The sequence below is a fragment of the Parambassis ranga genome, chromosome 20 (genome assembly GCF_900634625.1).
Source record: "Parambassis ranga chromosome 20, fParRan2.1, whole genome shotgun sequence".
Classification (NCBI taxonomy): domain Eukaryota; kingdom Metazoa; phylum Chordata; class Actinopteri; family Ambassidae; genus Parambassis; species Parambassis ranga.
In genome coordinates, this window is record NC_041040.1 from 7,863,281 (window position 1) to 7,880,204 (window position 16,924).

The window sequence follows — 16,924 nt, forward strand, 5'->3', positions numbered from 1 at the left end:
AAATAAATGATCAGTTCAGCTACACTGACAAGTGATCATTCACCAGTGGTCAGAGAATGCCCTCAAGTGTGTGCCAGAGGCATTGCAGGCGATGGCACCGCAGCAGACAGCAGAAACGACTCTGAGAGCTCTCTGTTGAGCTTCAGTCAGACGCCTGTTTTCACCGTACTTGATAATATCTCACAAATAAACTGTTCCTCGGAGTCAAAATGTGCTTTATAATGTATTTTTTTGTCTTTGTACAGGAGTGTTCAAAGAGAGCCAACTATGGCAAGTTCACACTGAGAGATCTGCTAGTGGTTCCAATGCAGCGAGTGTTGAAGTACCACCTCCTCCTGCAGGTAACCCACCCTGTCCTGCTGCTGTCACAGAGTTAATGTGTCACCTCGGTGTAAAGCTGTGGCCTTTCTATTGATGCTGATGTGTTCATCTGTCTGTTTATAGTGCCAGCATAAGGCCTTACAATAATTTGATGACTTAATATTAAAGTATGTTATACAGTCTAGACACATACATTAATTCATCAATGTGTCAGGGATGCTATGAAAGCTTTAGGGAAGGTCATTCATGGTAAAATTAAAAGGAAACTGTAGAAAGATAATAGAATAAATAATAATAAATAATTACTTTTTTAAGTAGGGAGAAATTATTTTATTTTAGTGCATATATAGTAGTAATATAATGTATAAAACTTATAATTATGTATGTATTGCTGATAATATTTAGAGTTTAATCTAAAACTGTGTATTTTCTCCCATGTGACATTAACACTTGTTATTTACTTTAACTCATCATTATCTATTGCCCAATACTCCCACCAAAACTCATATATACATCTGTATCTGTATAGTCATACAGTCTGTTATTGTCACTGTAACACACTTCAAACACAAAACCCTGTCAGCAGAGACTTCATCATCACCAATCAGGCTTTATGAGCCAGAGGACTCTCTCTGTCACTACTCTGTTCCTCCACCGGAGGCAGCATTGACCACGTTTCACTCCCCTCCCCAGCCTTCGTCCTTCAGGCTGTGAGCTTTCCTCTCGTCTATTTCTGTTGCTTCTTCATGTCCGTGAGTCTGCACGTAATTGTCATCTGATCGAGACAATCAAGAAGGCGGCGGGAGAAAATAGATAAAGTGAAGTGAGGGCTGAAAGAGAGGAGCAGCAGGCAAACAAATAAAGGGACGGACAAACAGAGAGGTGAAGTATTTTTGAAGTAGGGAGAAATTGAATGTGGAAACTCAGAACAAAGTCACTGAGACGCTGCTTTAATGTCAAATGGGAAACAGTCCCTATATGTAGCCCTCCAAAAATGACTCAGAGAACAGTCCTACCTCCTATATCGGACATATTATGAAGTTAATTATGTGTATGCTGGGAGCAGAGCATGATCGAAAGGCAAAACGAGACAAGAAGAAACAGAGATTTAAATTTTAATGACTGAACTGAACACTTATCTGATGAATTTCCCTGATTATCCTGAATAATTCAATGCATTTTGAGAACCATCTGTCTTTATTTGAGTGGTCTCTCCTCATTAAAATTGTCAGCAAGTATTGTACTGTTCATTTTTTTCTTTGTTTCACAAATATGTTTATAAAAGTATTTAAACAGAACAAAGAAGCAAGAATGCTTGGATTTAGTTAGATACAAAAAATACCTGAAAACTCACACACAATGAACAGATGATTCCTACTAATGAAAAGCTGTCAGACCCTCAGATGAACGATTGAAAACCATGAATATAAGCTTATTATCTGAATTTGGGGGGTATAATATTGGCTGTACAGCTCAAAATATCCTTTAAAAACTCCCTAAGTTACATTTCAACACAACATTTTAAGTAGGAGCCTCTTTTATGATTGTAAAAAAGTTTGTTTCTGTAGCTATGCACCTGAAACATTCACTTTAAATTGCTGTTTTCTTCTGCCAGAAGTGTTCTGATTCCAACAAGGTTCTTAAATTAGGCTGTCTGACACCGTCTGATCTCACCCTTGTCATGTCTACCTGCACCACCACAAGCAAAAAAAGTAAAAAATACCTGTCGGAACAAAGTGATTCTGTTGTATCAACATGGGCCAGCATCCCTGTGGAACAGCCGGGTAATAGCTAGCTGCACCGAATAAAGCATCCGCTGGGTTACTTTCCCACATGGTGACAGCCGGAATCTGTACAACTAATGTCTTGTCACTTCCTCTCGCTTCCCGAGTACCTCTCTTTCGCCGCTTCCTTCTCTTTTTTTGTCATCAATCTTTCGCTCTTTCTTCCTCCGCTGCCTCGGCTCATCATTTCTCTTTCCCCATGAACCCACAGCAACACGATTTCCCCAATGAGTCCATCATGTATGGTCCGAGCTATCAGCGTGACCACTCCCTTCCTCTGTATCTCTGCAGACGTGTGGAGGTGGGAGCAAGGCTTGATAAATAGGCCTCTGTCGTCTTGCTAGTGATAATAATGCCCAGGTTGAGCTTGACTGACACCGGGGATTTGAGCAGTGCCAAGCAGACATATATATCTCCCTGAGCGGCTAAGTGTGTGTGTGTGTGTGCACCTGTATGAAGGACATACATGGCATCCTTCCTTATCCTCCACTGCTGAGGTCTAGATGTCTTGTTTACGCTGCAGCAAGGCACTGGCAAGCAATTTCAGATGCACACACACACACACACACACACACACACACACACACACACACACACTTGCAATAGATGAGTGCACACACATACACAACATCTGATTTATTTCAGGACAGGATTCTTTCTGCTGCAGCCTTTTTCATTTCATATCTAGAGCCAAAGCCGTAAGTTCAGGTGCGGCATGTGGCTGCACTGTACTGTGTGCTGCAGGATAGCAGTGTGTCATGAATATTGCAGGCATCTTTGTTTTATGATTGACTGCTTTTTTCCCCACGTTTCTCGTCCTATAGGAGCTGGTGAAACACACTCATGACACCACTGACAAGACTAACCTACGGATGGCATTAGACGCTATGAAGGTACAACATCGATTTGTCCAGTTTGTTTTGTGTTGCCACACTGTCTTACACCAAAAGTACACACCATAAATACAGTGAAACAAGATTACATGGTGACACATTTAGCCTTTTTAGTATGAAAAAGTGTGTGTACTGTATCTAAATGTGTTAAAAGAGATGATTATATTTCTGTTGTGTGTGCAGGACTTGGCTCAGTACGTTAATGAAGTCAAGAGGGACAATGAGACGTTGAGAGAAATTGATCAGTATCAAAAATCCATTGAAAACCTGGTAAGCCTCATGTTTCTTCCAAACACTGTGATCTTTATTCCAGCTAGATAACAACCCAGCTTTTCTGTCTTCTTTCTGTAGAATCAGTCGTTGAGTAACTATGGGAGACCCAAAGGTGACGGGGAGGTACGGGTGGCCTCGGTGGACAAACGGGCTAAACAGGACAGGTGAGGTGTCAGGCTGACTCGCAGGTAGACTAAATAACTCAAGTTAAACTGGAGTCATGAGCAGTGCAGTGGATGGAAAGCTGCCAGAGTATGCATCGGTTCAAGCCAAAGAGCTGTTAGAAAGTACACCTGTGTTTAGAAAGAAAATAAAGCAGTTAACACTACAGCTAATCAGTGCACGCCATGTTTTTGGTGTGAATATAGATCAAGCTGCATGCACAGTGATATTATTATAATGGACTGCAGGTTTTCCATCAGACACATATTGTATTGCTGGTGGCCATGATATGTCTAACCTGTGATTTGTTTGCAGGGCATATAGAGTTAAACATTCAAATATACTGTGGCACCTTTGAACTGCAGGCACATCTTCCTGTTCGACGCTGCGGTGATCGTTTGTAAGCGGCGAGGAGACAACTATGAGATGAAAGAAGTGATCGACCTGCACCTCTTCAAAATCACCAATAACCCGACGTCGGACAAGGAGAACAGAAAGGTCCGCACACACACACACACGAACACACACACACATGCAAACGTGTATGATTCAGTAGGTGCACATGTGTAGTGGATGTAATACAGAAAATACAGCGTGGGATCAATTGTTTTAAGAATGCGCTATAGAAAGTCTGGGGAAATTTCTGGCCAGGTTTGGATCTAGAGACACTGCACATGAGTATGTAGGTCTCCCAGGTGAATTTCCACTCTAACATGTACCCTGACAGGTACACGTTTTTCAACTTTCACATCTTGACTCCTGCCTTGGAAACGATATTGGCACATCTCTCTTTCAGTTTTTTTTCTCTCCTTTCTTTTTTAGCAGAAGCACATCTGCTTGTGAACATTTTTATTTTCGGTTCCAAGAAAGTAACTCTATTCCACATTTGCCACTGCGTGCGTCGGTGTTGGTGGAAATGTAAACCTTAATTAAATCAAGCTGTCAGGACAAGAAAAAAGGAACTAAAGTGATTTTTTTTAACCCGTCCTTGCAGAATACATACCATTTATTTCTTATAATTGCACAAAACTGTGAAGGCAGAGAAGTGAAGCATGAAAACATGACCCTTGCAATGAAGTAATGAAACTTATTACAACAGTAAACACTTGTTTGTTAAGTCCTGGTAAATCACAGCTGGGTGTGATTCACACCTGTATTTTCTCCTTTATGCCTGTGCTCCAGTTGTGGCATCAATTTCAGTTCATTATAACTGAAAAAAGAAAATATGTCTCCATCATTTACTTTTAATTTTATGGGGTGTTATCATCTAAAAGTAATAACCCCCTTTAGGTGGTGATGTTCAGTGATTTTATACCAGCTAAAATAGCTCTGGATGACATTTAATTTCACCCTGGGCTGCAAGCTGTGTAGTCCACCCTGGATGGACTCAGAGCAAAAAAACTGAGAGTTAGACTCTAGCTGTTGCTCTTATATACATCATGGTAACATGATAAAATAGTTATAAATCTTCCTAATTAATGTGCTGTCAAATAAATAAATAAAAAGAGAACAAAACAAGTGTCTCATAGAACAACCAGTCAGCTATAAAGGAGGCAAGTCTTGCACTGTTGAGCCCATTATTGCCTCTTTATGACCGAGTCAGCAAATCTCAGGAACGGCGTTGGACTCCTGACAAACCACTTAACAGCGCTACTTCTTCCTAATGAGCAGCCATAACAATTCATCAGATAGATGCAGGTACATAAAACTGAGTGAAAACTGAGTTAACTTGCTTCTTGACACTGTTTTTTTAAGCGCCTCTAACAACCTCTCCTCCCCGCTGCCGCCGCCGCCGCCTCCTCTGCTCTGACTCTGACGCTCAATACCAAGCACATGCAAAAAATCTTTTTCCAGCTCATAACACAAACAGAAACAACAGAAGTAATCAACGGAAAAGTGTCTTAAATAATTTGGTACATGCTTGTTCCAGCTCATGTTTTACATTGTCTTGCTCATTTACCAGCATCACACTGAAACAGTGTGTCAGACTACAACAGTCTGCCTCCTCCTCCCAGATGGTGTTATCATTAAACCTCGCTTTGGGCCTGACTACACTCTCTGTGAATACCAAGTGCCAAGTGGGGGAAAATATTGCCAATCATAATGAGGAATGATATCTAAGGCGTGCCAGGACACAATGATTTGGGTAATAATGATGCTGTAAATAGCAGACATTAGTAGTCTTAGACCCATATGGGCTTTATGTGGATATATTTTATGAAGGATGCAGCCGGCTCAGTGTCATTCACCTCTGACATGATGGATATAATCCATTTTATTTGATTACATATTTATGTTAGAGGTGATGGAGACGACTGGCTGTCTGAGGGAAGAAGCAATAAGAAAGCTCATAACGGATGCAACATTTATATGCAAGTCATCTGGAGGTAAAACAGTCTCATGCATACTGTACAAAAGGAAGAAACTTTTGCCCATTTATTGTCACAATACTTCGACAAAAACTTAAAAACGACGATGATGATAGGGTGTTACTACTGTTTGACTTTTATTAAAGCTTCTCTCATGTTATCACTAAAATCAGGTCCAACAAAGGTGAGAGTGCCGACATTCACCAGGGTTGTTTTTCTTCTTTCTTCTCTCTCACTGTTAACAAAGCATTATTTTAGGGCCACTTTCTGTTAGAGGAGAAGTGCTAAAAGGCTACCTGCTACCTATAGGCTGTGACATTAGCAGCCAGACAGCAGTTGAAGAGCTTCCTCTAGCTAGAGACAAAACAGAGCTCCGAAGTGTTGAAGTGCATGTATATTTGAAAATGTAGCTTAGTGTCAGCTAAATGTGCAAACCACTAAATGCACAGCAATCTGACACAAATAAGGTTTACTGGATTTCTTCACTGGATTGTGAATGGTGATTAGAATGCATAGTAATGGTCTGTTCTTATGAACTACGCACAATAAGAGCTGATTAATGGTTAATAATGAACTCACATGATCGAAGAAATAAGCATGGCTTAGACTAATATGTATTTTGTTAGACAGCGGTTGTTTAAACCTGCCAGAGATAAACCAAGCAAAAAGACAGAAAGACAGACAGACCAGCACCTCCTTCCTTTCTTTACAAATTGGTAGCTAGATGATATCTTTGCTGAGCCTAAGTCTTAGAGTCCGCTGGGAATGCCTCTGTAGAGCGCAGCTTTCCTCTCCTCTTTTCATTCAATGGAAAGGATGAGCCGCTGTGCATCCCTGACAGCACTGTGAGCCTGGCTTGTTTTTAGCCCTCACAACAGAGAGCTGGAAGTTCAAACTCACAACCAGGAGCCATAAAAAGTAGAGCTCACAAGCATCTGTTTAGTAATGCTGTCTAACAAAAAAAAACAGATGCCTGTGTTGACACAAAGGCTAATGGACTAATATTTAGCCTTTGAAGTGGATAATGGTGGCTGATTACAGGCCCACTCACTGCTTGGGTCTGTGCATGCTGTCTGATGCCCAGCAGATATATGGCACAGCTACCTCACGCTCGCTTTCTCCTCTCTTTCACGCTTTCCCTCTATGTTTTGTCTCTGTCTGTCAGTTCTTCCGCCCTCCAACCCTTCATCCTTTGTGTTTGCTCTCCCCAAGGCATCCCTCTTTCATTTTGCATCTCTTTGTCTCCATCTGTCTCCTCGCATCCTGTCTCGTTCAGCTCCCACTCTGTTTGTCTTTCACCCAAACCCTCAATTTATTTATTGTTCTATTTTCCATCTCTTCTTTTTTTTTTCTTTGCAGTGGTCCTACGGATTCTACCTCACTCACAACCAGGGCCAGAGTGGCTTTGAATTCTTCTTCAAGACCAAAGAGCTAAAAAAGAAGTGGCTGGAGCAGTTTGGCATGGCCATGTGAGTGTGTATTTTCTTAGTGCATTCATGTGTGACAGTGTGACAGGAGAGTGTGAGTGAGTGAGTGTGTGTGTGTGTGTGTGCGTGTGTGTGGACACGTTGCTCATCCTGTTAGTCAAGTAAAGCCCCTTGATGACGGATGAGACACGACAGCGTGACACAAAGATGAGCAGATAAGATGCTAAACGTTAAGAGGACACCTGATTACATTTAATTAAAGCATCAGGTGTATGTTTTCATTCGCCTGGCAGCTGACCTGCATCTAAACTTAACCCCTAAAATGACTGACAAACCGGTTCCATAAGAGGAACTATGGAACTATTGTAGTTCAGCTGCAGAGATAAAAGAAGAAGTTCAACCAGGAAGATACTCTACTCACAATAGAAGTTATAGTCACCTTACTAAAAAAGAGTTGTTATCTTGTCTTATCTGTGAGTGTTATCTTTCATATTATGGCAAACTGCTAGCGGCACATGGTGAGTGGTGAAAATGAAATGTATCAATCAATATAGATGTCATGACAATTTAAAAAAAAAAAGCAAAATATGATTTTTTTTTAAGTTTGAGTTACTGCAGCTTTCCTCAGAGGTTCCTTCCTTAGTTAATCAATTATGGTCCAAAATTAGGGTCAAACATTAAAATGTATTGACAGGGCTGTTTGAAATTTTTCTACATTTCTGCATAAATATGACCCAAAACATCAGCCGATTTACACACAAGTCCTGAAAGTAGACAAAAAGAACCCGCTCAAACAAATGAAACTGAAATATTTCACTTTGTCATTTATTTATTCTAGAATATGACCCAATTGTGGCAAAAGTGCCAAAAGTATGTTGGCACTGCTGGAAAGATATTTTAGAGCAGAATAGAATTGTTAGGCCTGATGTTGAGAGAAAGAACGACACTGCATGATGAACCTGTCTCATCTATTAAACTAGGTGGTGGAAGTTTTATAATCTGTGCCTGTGTTGCTGCATCTGAATCAGGATGACTTGCCAGCATTGATGAAACAATGAATTTGGATATATACCAGTGAATTCAACAAGGAAATGTTGGACATCTGTCAGTGAGCCGATGTAGTCCCCGAACCCTTCATTCATAAGTTCTAAAAATGCCACACACCAAAACCAGAACCCCCCCACCCCAATCCCATGGCTCATCTCCAGTCAGAGCCAAGGTAGCTGTTATTGGATTAGTTTATTGTTACACCTGCTGCTGCTGCTGCTGATGCCAGTGACTGCAGCTGAGTTCTCAGCAGTGGGGCTCTCAGGCAGGTCCCCTGCAATTAATATATAAAAGTAAAAACTGGGTAAAAAGAAAACAGAACACATGCTGAAGTAAAAAAAAACTGGAAGTGAAGATCAGGAGGATGAAGTGTTTTGTGATGTGAGACTGAGAGAACAGGAGCTTTGGTTGATTGAGTTTTGGGGCTAAATTAACGAGGTGTGAGAAAAGAGAGGCATTGCCAAACAATCACATGCTCCCATGACGACAGCTTAATACTTGATCTGTGAACAGTTGTTCTCTTGCATGTTGTTTTTATTGTCAAACCAGCCGCTTCTGGTGGGTGGTGGCGTATGGTGACTGTAGGCAGTCACACATCTGTGCACACGGAGCATGTGGCTGTAATAAAAGATAAACAGCTCAGACTCTGCTGTGTGTTCAAAAATCATATTCTTTTTAGGTCATTAAAATTCAAGTGGCCTGGCATTGTGTAGTCTGGACTGCACGCAGCATTGGACGGCTTTAAAGGCTTCAGTAGAGAGGAGTTGAAGTGGATGAGACACACACTCGGAAGAAGGAGAGGTTATTTGTGTTGCAATCATGCCGCAACACTGTATTCAGTTCATCTTAGGTGTGATTTATTTCATAGTAAAATTGGACCCTATTTCTTGTCACTGTATGCAATTTCTATCCCATAACTGACCTCAGATCAGAAGAGAGGACACCACCGAGGTTCTTTTTTACCCAACAATCTTCTCGCATCAGCTTTGTTTGTCCTATTTTCCACAGAACAAGCGGCAACCTCTCACTTTGACTAATTATTTGAGTTTCAGAGCACCTGTGCATATTAAACTAAAACTAATGTAAACAATGCTAAAAAACAAAGCTCTTAAATTTGAATAGGCTGTATTTACAGAACATTGCATTAACTTTCTTCCTTTCTTGCCTTCCTCCACCTACACACACACACACACACACTCCAGCATGTCCCAAGGGGCCAAGAACACCTCTTGTGTTCACTTCAAGCAGACCTTGCCTGTCTCCTTGCAATTCTTCCCACTTCAAAGAAGCATATCAGTGAAATGTTGCTGTAGCCATGGAGGAAGTTTGTTGGATGCAATTATAAGTGAACAGAATTTTTTTTTTTTTTTACTTTGAAACTGACATTTTCATCAAAAAAACATAGCTGTTTGAAAACCAGAACAAATTATTCAACAAGCACACATTCATTCTCTGAAATGTAACTGGTGGTATGATGCAGAATGCTGGCCATCACGACACGAGCTGGGAAATGTTGTTTCATGTTTCTATGTTTATGCTGGTAACATGTCATCTAAAAATGTGATTTCAACAAGTTGGTGTGCTGTTAAATGTGTTTTTTTTTATTGGTCCAATGACTGTTGTGTGTTACATCTCATCTAGATCAAACATTCGTCCTGAGAACGCAACTAACAACTTCCACGAGTTCCGTATGCACACCTTCGATAGAATCACCTCCTGCAACTCCTGCCACATGCTGCTCAGGTAAAAGGCCAGTTATTATTCACACACACACACATACAGACACACACAGCAGAAGCAGCTTTAAAAAAGTCTCTTCAAAGCCATCGTCAAACATAAAGACTGAGGACGAGACGGGGACCCTCTCTCTCTTCAAACAACTGTCAGGACTCCTTTGAAAGACCTCCGCTCTCCCCCATTCCTCTCCAGTGTACCCTAACAATCTATTCGTCACTTTGCCTTTACTCCTTCTCTTCCTCTGCCTTAGTTACACAAAGTTCCTTTTGAATTCACTGAATGGTATCGGCACCCAAAGGGACCGCGCCTCGTGGTCTTTCTCACAGTGGGATCGACTGAGCGGTTTCACCTACCGAAAGACGGTGAAGAAAAATGTCTGTCACACTTCAGCACACCTTCAAGGCGACGGATGGGGAAAGGGGACAAGATTATTGCAGTGTGAATATACAGAGGCAGGCGGTGGAACATTTTCAAGAAGAAAAACAAGAAGTGTGTGAAGTGCAGCTCTTTTGGGGGGCATTACTGTGCATTCTTTAATACTTAGTTGTCAATGTTGTTTTTAAACAGAAGATCTCATTTAATAATCCGATTAGCTGTGTTATTCATTAAAACTTTGAAATAGACATAAAATGTATGAGCTGCAGCCAAGGAAAAGGACATGAAAGGTAAATGTTTTTAATTTACCTTTAATGTGACTTCACAGCAGAAGATGATCTTAGCTGGGTGTCCTCATGGTTTAAATGCACAGTTGTTAGTGTATTCTCTAAGGCACACAGAAACACTGTTCCTGCATGTTTGGGGCTCTGAACGAGGTTAAACAGCCAATTAGCTGGAGAGCAGCCTTTACTTTCATGTCTTTTTAATAAGGACCTCTGAGATAGTTATGCAAACAAACACACACACACACTGCTTCAGACTCATTAGGATATTTAGCAAGATTTCAGTGTGGCTTTTCAGTACTTTTAATGTAAGATGATGTAACTGCATGATCTTGATTAGGGTTAATGACACTCGCATACTACATTGTGGCTGATCTTGAGTGCTACTTTGAGTATTTTGTGTGCATCTTTGTGCAGGGGGATGCAGGATGACAGGCAAGTAGAAAAGAGTATGAAGTAGCAACCTTTATCACTCAGCCCTTGCAGTGTTTGTGTACCCATTACACACACTTTATATGAGGAGGCTTGCAGGGTAAAGTTAGTTTAATATGTAGTCTGTCAGATTTGGACCCGGACTCCTTCGGGTGATGTAAAGATTCAGGGCTGCAGCGTAAGTGTGGAAATGTGGGGGGACAACTTCAAGGACCTAAAGGAATGTCTGCACTAAATGTCTCAGTTCATCCAGTAGATGTTTTGCAAATGTAAACATCATGCTGGCACAACAGGAAAAATAGGGCTCTGTCACAATAGTGTGAACCTTTCTGCACTACTCTGCCATCATAGTGTTTCTGTGCTGCTGTATTGTTTGCATTGATGTTTTTTTTCCCCCTATGTGTGCAGGGGCATCTTTAACCAGGGCTACTTGTGCTCCAAGTGTGGCTTAGGTGCCCATAAGGAATGCCTGGGTCGCTTTGGCTCCTGCGGAAAAACAGGTAAAATTTATTGCACAGTGTGTTATCAGTGGCAACAGGTCTGCACTTAACAACTTTTCACTGCACAAAATGTTCTTTAGAACTGCACTGTTATGGCGACAGATGACACACATAAAACCTGACGTATGAGTGTCTTGAGACAAATTACAGGTTGCAGCCGGGTTTAAAATAAAACCACAGAGTGATGTGGAAAAAGGAAGTGGCACTGTGGAAATTGGTGGTTTGCTCTAAATAAAAAAGAAACCACACTTTTTTCTCTAAGCCAAGGTCATCCTTGTATCTGATCAGTATTGCAGATGCTCGCTCCAAAGCTTCCCCTCAGCTTCCTTGGGTGGCTTTGACACTTCACAGCACCTTAAAGGCAATGTCACTGTGTATCATTGCACATATCCCCAAAGCCTAATAGTAGCTTTACTGAGGAGTTTTAAGAAACTCCTGACTTTTTCATTATTGTGTATCTGCCACTCAGCTCGCTGTGCAGGAGCGCTGACAGCTCAGAGAGAGATGGAGGGAAAACTTCAGGCATGTGGAATGAAAAAAAAAGCCTTCAGAAACCAGCTTAGCATGTCTTCTGCATGCGTGTTAAATGAAAGTGTGTGTGTGTGTCAGGGAGAGCACGAAGAGTTGAAAAAAAGTACATTTACACTTTTTTTGTTTGTAAAAGTTTTTGTAGGCTTAAAACACTAAAACTCTCGCAGCCTGCACACGCTGCAGCTGTAACACAGCTTGTCACAGTTGCACGAGTGTGTGTTTGTATTCCCTGTGGCAAGCTGCCAACTCCGGTTGGACCTGGCATCTGTCATGGTGCTATCAGGTCGCAGAGGCAATAACGCCACTGCCAGGCCCACCTGGGCACAGTGTGTACCTGAGTAGATTGGGGCGACACCGGCGGCAGGAGAGCACAGAGCTGTGAAGGCTGGGATGTTGGCTTGAATTTACCCTCTCATTACTCCACACTGCATTCACCTGCTGCAGCAAAACATATACGCACGGGTGTGGACCGACGTTGTAGTAAAATACTTGAGTGAGCGGTTTTTAAAAGTCAAAGAAATGCAAAAAAAGCTGCAGTAATGGTATTTAAATGGTTAACCCCTCCTTATTTTCACTGATGCCCACTTGAACTTTATTTACAGTTTGTCAATACACCAGCAGGAATACACAAATACACAATCCCAGCATTGCAGTGAAGGGTCCGGAGCGTGTGTTTGTGTGTGTAAGAGAGAAAGATAAGCCTTTGTTTACCTGCATTTGTCTCTGTTATCAGCTCCCTGGCTGTGTGTTTGCGTAGCAGGTCAAAGTTCACTTTAGAAACAACAGGCCTGCTGAGATGGGTGTGTGCGTGTGTGTGTTCGCATGTAGTACTGTAAGTGCTGTGCATATATTTGTGGCTTTCTGCTACCTAGTGTGTGTAGAAAGTACGTGTGTTCTGTCTGCACAGGTACAGGAGTGTTTGTGTGTGTGCACAGGTGTGTGGTTGTGTACATTTAGAAGGGGTGTAACCCGTTCCTCAGGGAGCCAATGAAAGAAACTAGTGGAGCAAACCCCCTCCTTCTCCACCCCCTCTCCGCCGCCTCGTTACCTTTATCCTGGCTGTCAGGTAGTGGCAGCACAGCAAAACAAAGCGAACCACGGTCAGACACGAGCATCCGCCTTCTTCACTAATGAGGGAGTGTTGCCTTGTAGCGATGAGTGTGTGCAAGTGTTGGCGTGCACCCGGTAACCCGTCATTCACTATGCCTGTTCTCAAACTTCTTTCAGATTCCAGCTCCGTCAGAACTCAGGTGAGCTGCTGCTGCTGTGCGTGTGTGTATGTGTGTTTCTGTTGATGTGTGTGTACTGTCTGTCTGTGTCTGCTGTTCACCTGCTCTCCAAAGCTTTGCTGCACTTTGAAGACTGATCTCTCCTGCAGCTATTTGCCAAGGAGACTCCAATTGACTTTAGTTGCTGGAGCCCTACCTGACACCGGAATATTTGTGTAGATTTTCCTTGAATATACTGTGCTGCTTTTGAAACTACAATGCACTACATGCAGGAGATTAGACAGCAATTTACCTAAAGCAGTATGTCAGTCACCGTGGCTGAAGATTTGTGCAAAATACTGAGATAAAACTGAAAACTGGGACATTTCTGAATTAATTTCTGGTGTCAGGCATGGAAAACACACAAAACGGCACTGGCCACCCTGACATCCTTTTACTAAAAAAACATACTTGTTTGCAGAAATACCTGCATACTTCCAAAGAAGAAAAACCTTTAAAAATTTCTGCAGCAGCAGGACATACTGTAGTTGATCATGGTGGCAGTACATGTGATATTTGTGCATGCAAAGTTGCTGCAACAGTGATGTTTATATGCATTGTACGTTAGGCCAGGGCAGCAATGGAGAAGTTGACAATCGAAGATGTATCCTGTTTGTGCATGCTTGTGCCTTTCACTGACTTGTCTTACTGTCCTTGTGTGTTTGTGCAGGTTAAAGATCGGGATACAGGTGAGAAATACAAAACATACCCAGACACATCTCCAGCTATCCTCCCACCTGCAACACATCTTTGTCTTCCACCACCCATTGTAATCTGTTTTCTCTGGCTGGCAGTGTTTATGTGCACAGAGACTGCTGCTCTGAAGACAAATTACCTGCTTTTGGCATGAAACCCAGAAAACTATTGAGATGTACTAATGCTGCCTGTCAGCGGGCGGTGTAGCTAAATAAGACTCAAAATACCCAATGTTCCTTATTGGAAACTCCACTATCATATACAAAAAAATATCCCTTTATTAGGGATGCAACAAATGCTTATGTTTATCTTTAATTGATCAATCTATGTTTTTTCACCAATGCATCATTCAATCTCAAAAAGCCAAAGATGAGTCCTTAGTTTACACAAAAAACAGCACATTGACTATATCTTGGTTTAATATAGGTTATTTTTTTTAGCTTAGATTTCTAGTACACTTTATGTTACATAAGCGAAGTCAACCAGGAACAATGTAACACAAGTTGTTTGTCTGGATTGGCGGTATCTTTGTGTATCAGTGCTGGGACTGTGTCATATTGTTGTTGTTGTTTTTTTGTTCCAGCACATACAGAGGTAACCTTGATCAGAGAAGAATACACCACTTGGTGTTTAAGAGGTTTTGCCCTTGCAGTTCAGACCTCTGCTATAAGTAGAAAAGTCTCATGTAAACACTTAAATTCAATCTGTGTATGTACAGTACATGAGCCGTGTGTGTGTGTGTGTGTTTCAAACATGCATTCAAACTGTGCATGTATGTGTGGCTACACTACACCGAGGGCCTTTAATCTCTTATAAACCTGGCTTCAACACTCATTTTTCCACCCCTCCATCCATTATGCAGCAGAAAATCATTTCTGACTGAAGACGCATTAAAATCAATAGGCGTTTGATTGCCCTGGCCCTTGGCGTTTCATAATATTTCGACACTGCTCTTTTTGTCTTTTTTTTTTTTTTCCTTCCAAAGGTGCACTAACACGTGGCTTGTCCTTGTGTGGATAGGAATGCAATTCATGCCCCTGAGACTCAATTCTCCATGGCCCTGTGTCTTTAGAAGTCCTATGCAGGCAAGATCGCACATGTCAGGCTGCCAGCCACAGTGTTACAGTGCTGGAACGGATCCTGAGAGAGAAAGCAGGGCAGATATAGATGTATTCTTTTCTAAAACAACACTGTTGACTTCTCTTTTCTTCTGCCTTTGCTTCCTTATTCATGCTGTCCTTGGATTTTTATTTGCCTCATATTGTATAGTTGCATTGTGCTATGTCTCCACTACGCAAAGGAAGCATTCACAATTCATTTTACTGTATTGTGCATTATATCAAAAATGTCCAACAAGAGAATTCAGCTGGATTATCTCAATTAGATTTTGGAAAAGTGAAGTAGAAGTGCATAAAAAAAAGAAGTGAAAGATGACTGGAACTATTTCTAACTAACTTCCCAGCATGATGCCGTTAAGCAGTAAACCACTCACTGCTGCTGCTTATCTTTAATCTCAAAGCCTGATAGCAGCCTATTGCAGGGGTGCAGGGGTGTTGCTTATCAGTAATATGATAATAAATAATGGTGCAATACAATTTGCAAGGGCAGTACACTGCTGACAAGGGGTGTGTCTGTCTGTGTATGTGTACACATGTATGTATGTTGCTTCTCATTACCACCTATAATAGGGCCATGAATAGATTAGTGGAGTGATGATGCATCTTTAGAATCACAATGTGGTTGTGGATATGCACATTGTGTGCATATTTACATGTCTTTTTCCATATTCATCTTTCAGCAAGGTGCTATAATACATATGCTTTAATACTACATCAGTAGTTTTATATGAAGTCCTTTTTCCAGACAGGACTGTAAACACACACTAATGCTGTCTGACTTCCAGGTTTACCCAAGATGCTGGTAATCAGGAACTACTTCGGTGTGCCAAGCCCTACTTCTGGTCCCGCGCTCAGCATCCAGACGGGTGACATCATTGAATTAATCTGCGCCGACCTTCACAGCCCCTGGTGGCAGGTCAGAGGTCACACTATCTCTTAATCGCTTATTTTACAAGCCTGAGATCTGGACCTGCTGCATTTAAATCTCTAATTTCCCTCCCAGTCAGTCAATCTAACCTTTATCCCCCATCTAATAGGTTAGTTTGCTGCAATATCTCCTGTATTATTTTCCCCATCAGTTAAACATGTTCATAAAGGACTTTTAACACCTGTGATTGCAGCTCATTTAAAGAAATTCCAGCAGTGTTTCTTTGCTAATAAGACACATACGTTTACACCCCCAGGCAATTATACACAAGGAGATGAAACTCCCACATACAAATTCTTTGTTTTCTAAGAAAGCTATTACTGTTATGTGACATAATGCATGACGTGAACTTCACTGCGGGAGGAAAAATGAGCAGTTTCCTACAAATTTGATGTATTGTTGTGCAGCATGTGTGAGAGGGGCTAAATAAAAAGTCACCACTATAATTGTAGAAAATGTAAGATTTTTTACCTGAGGCCGGAAAATAGTGTTGTATTATAATCAGACTTGTAATGAGGAAGCTAACAAATCTCACACAACAGATAAAATTGATAAAAGAATTCAATTAACTGTGTGTAAAAAAAGCTTTACTGGAGGCAGCGACAGCCCAGCAGTCAGCAAACATTCAATATCCATCACCTTTGTAGGCAACAGACCATAATCATTTCTGTTCCGGGGGTGTGTGACAAATAGAATCGATCACTGTAATTTCATTTCGTTCAACAGCAACCATCTGTTTACCCTGTCAATGTTACCAGCTATAATCATTATCAAACTCT

The 16,924-nt window shown here is 41.4% G+C and overlaps 1 protein-coding gene across 1 annotated transcript in view; it reads left to right on the forward strand.

Moving 5' to 3' along the window:
• Positions 1-16,924, forward strand: part of vav3 (vav guanine nucleotide exchange factor 3) — a 71,607-nt gene that overhangs the window by 40,389 nt on the left and 14,294 nt on the right. The window contains exons 10-20 of the mRNA XM_028432716.1: positions 246-341; positions 2,930-2,998; positions 3,182-3,268; positions 3,350-3,435; positions 3,799-3,931; positions 7,162-7,271; positions 9,918-10,019; positions 11,513-11,604; positions 13,363-13,385; positions 14,074-14,092; positions 16,003-16,133. Of these exons, the coding sequence (XP_028288517.1) occupies positions 246-341; positions 2,930-2,998; positions 3,182-3,268; positions 3,350-3,435; positions 3,799-3,931; positions 7,162-7,271; positions 9,918-10,019; positions 11,513-11,604; positions 13,363-13,385; positions 14,074-14,092; positions 16,003-16,133 (948 nt within the window). The remainder of the gene's footprint in view (positions 1-245; positions 342-2,929; positions 2,999-3,181; positions 3,269-3,349; positions 3,436-3,798; positions 3,932-7,161; positions 7,272-9,917; positions 10,020-11,512; positions 11,605-13,362; positions 13,386-14,073; positions 14,093-16,002; positions 16,134-16,924) is intronic.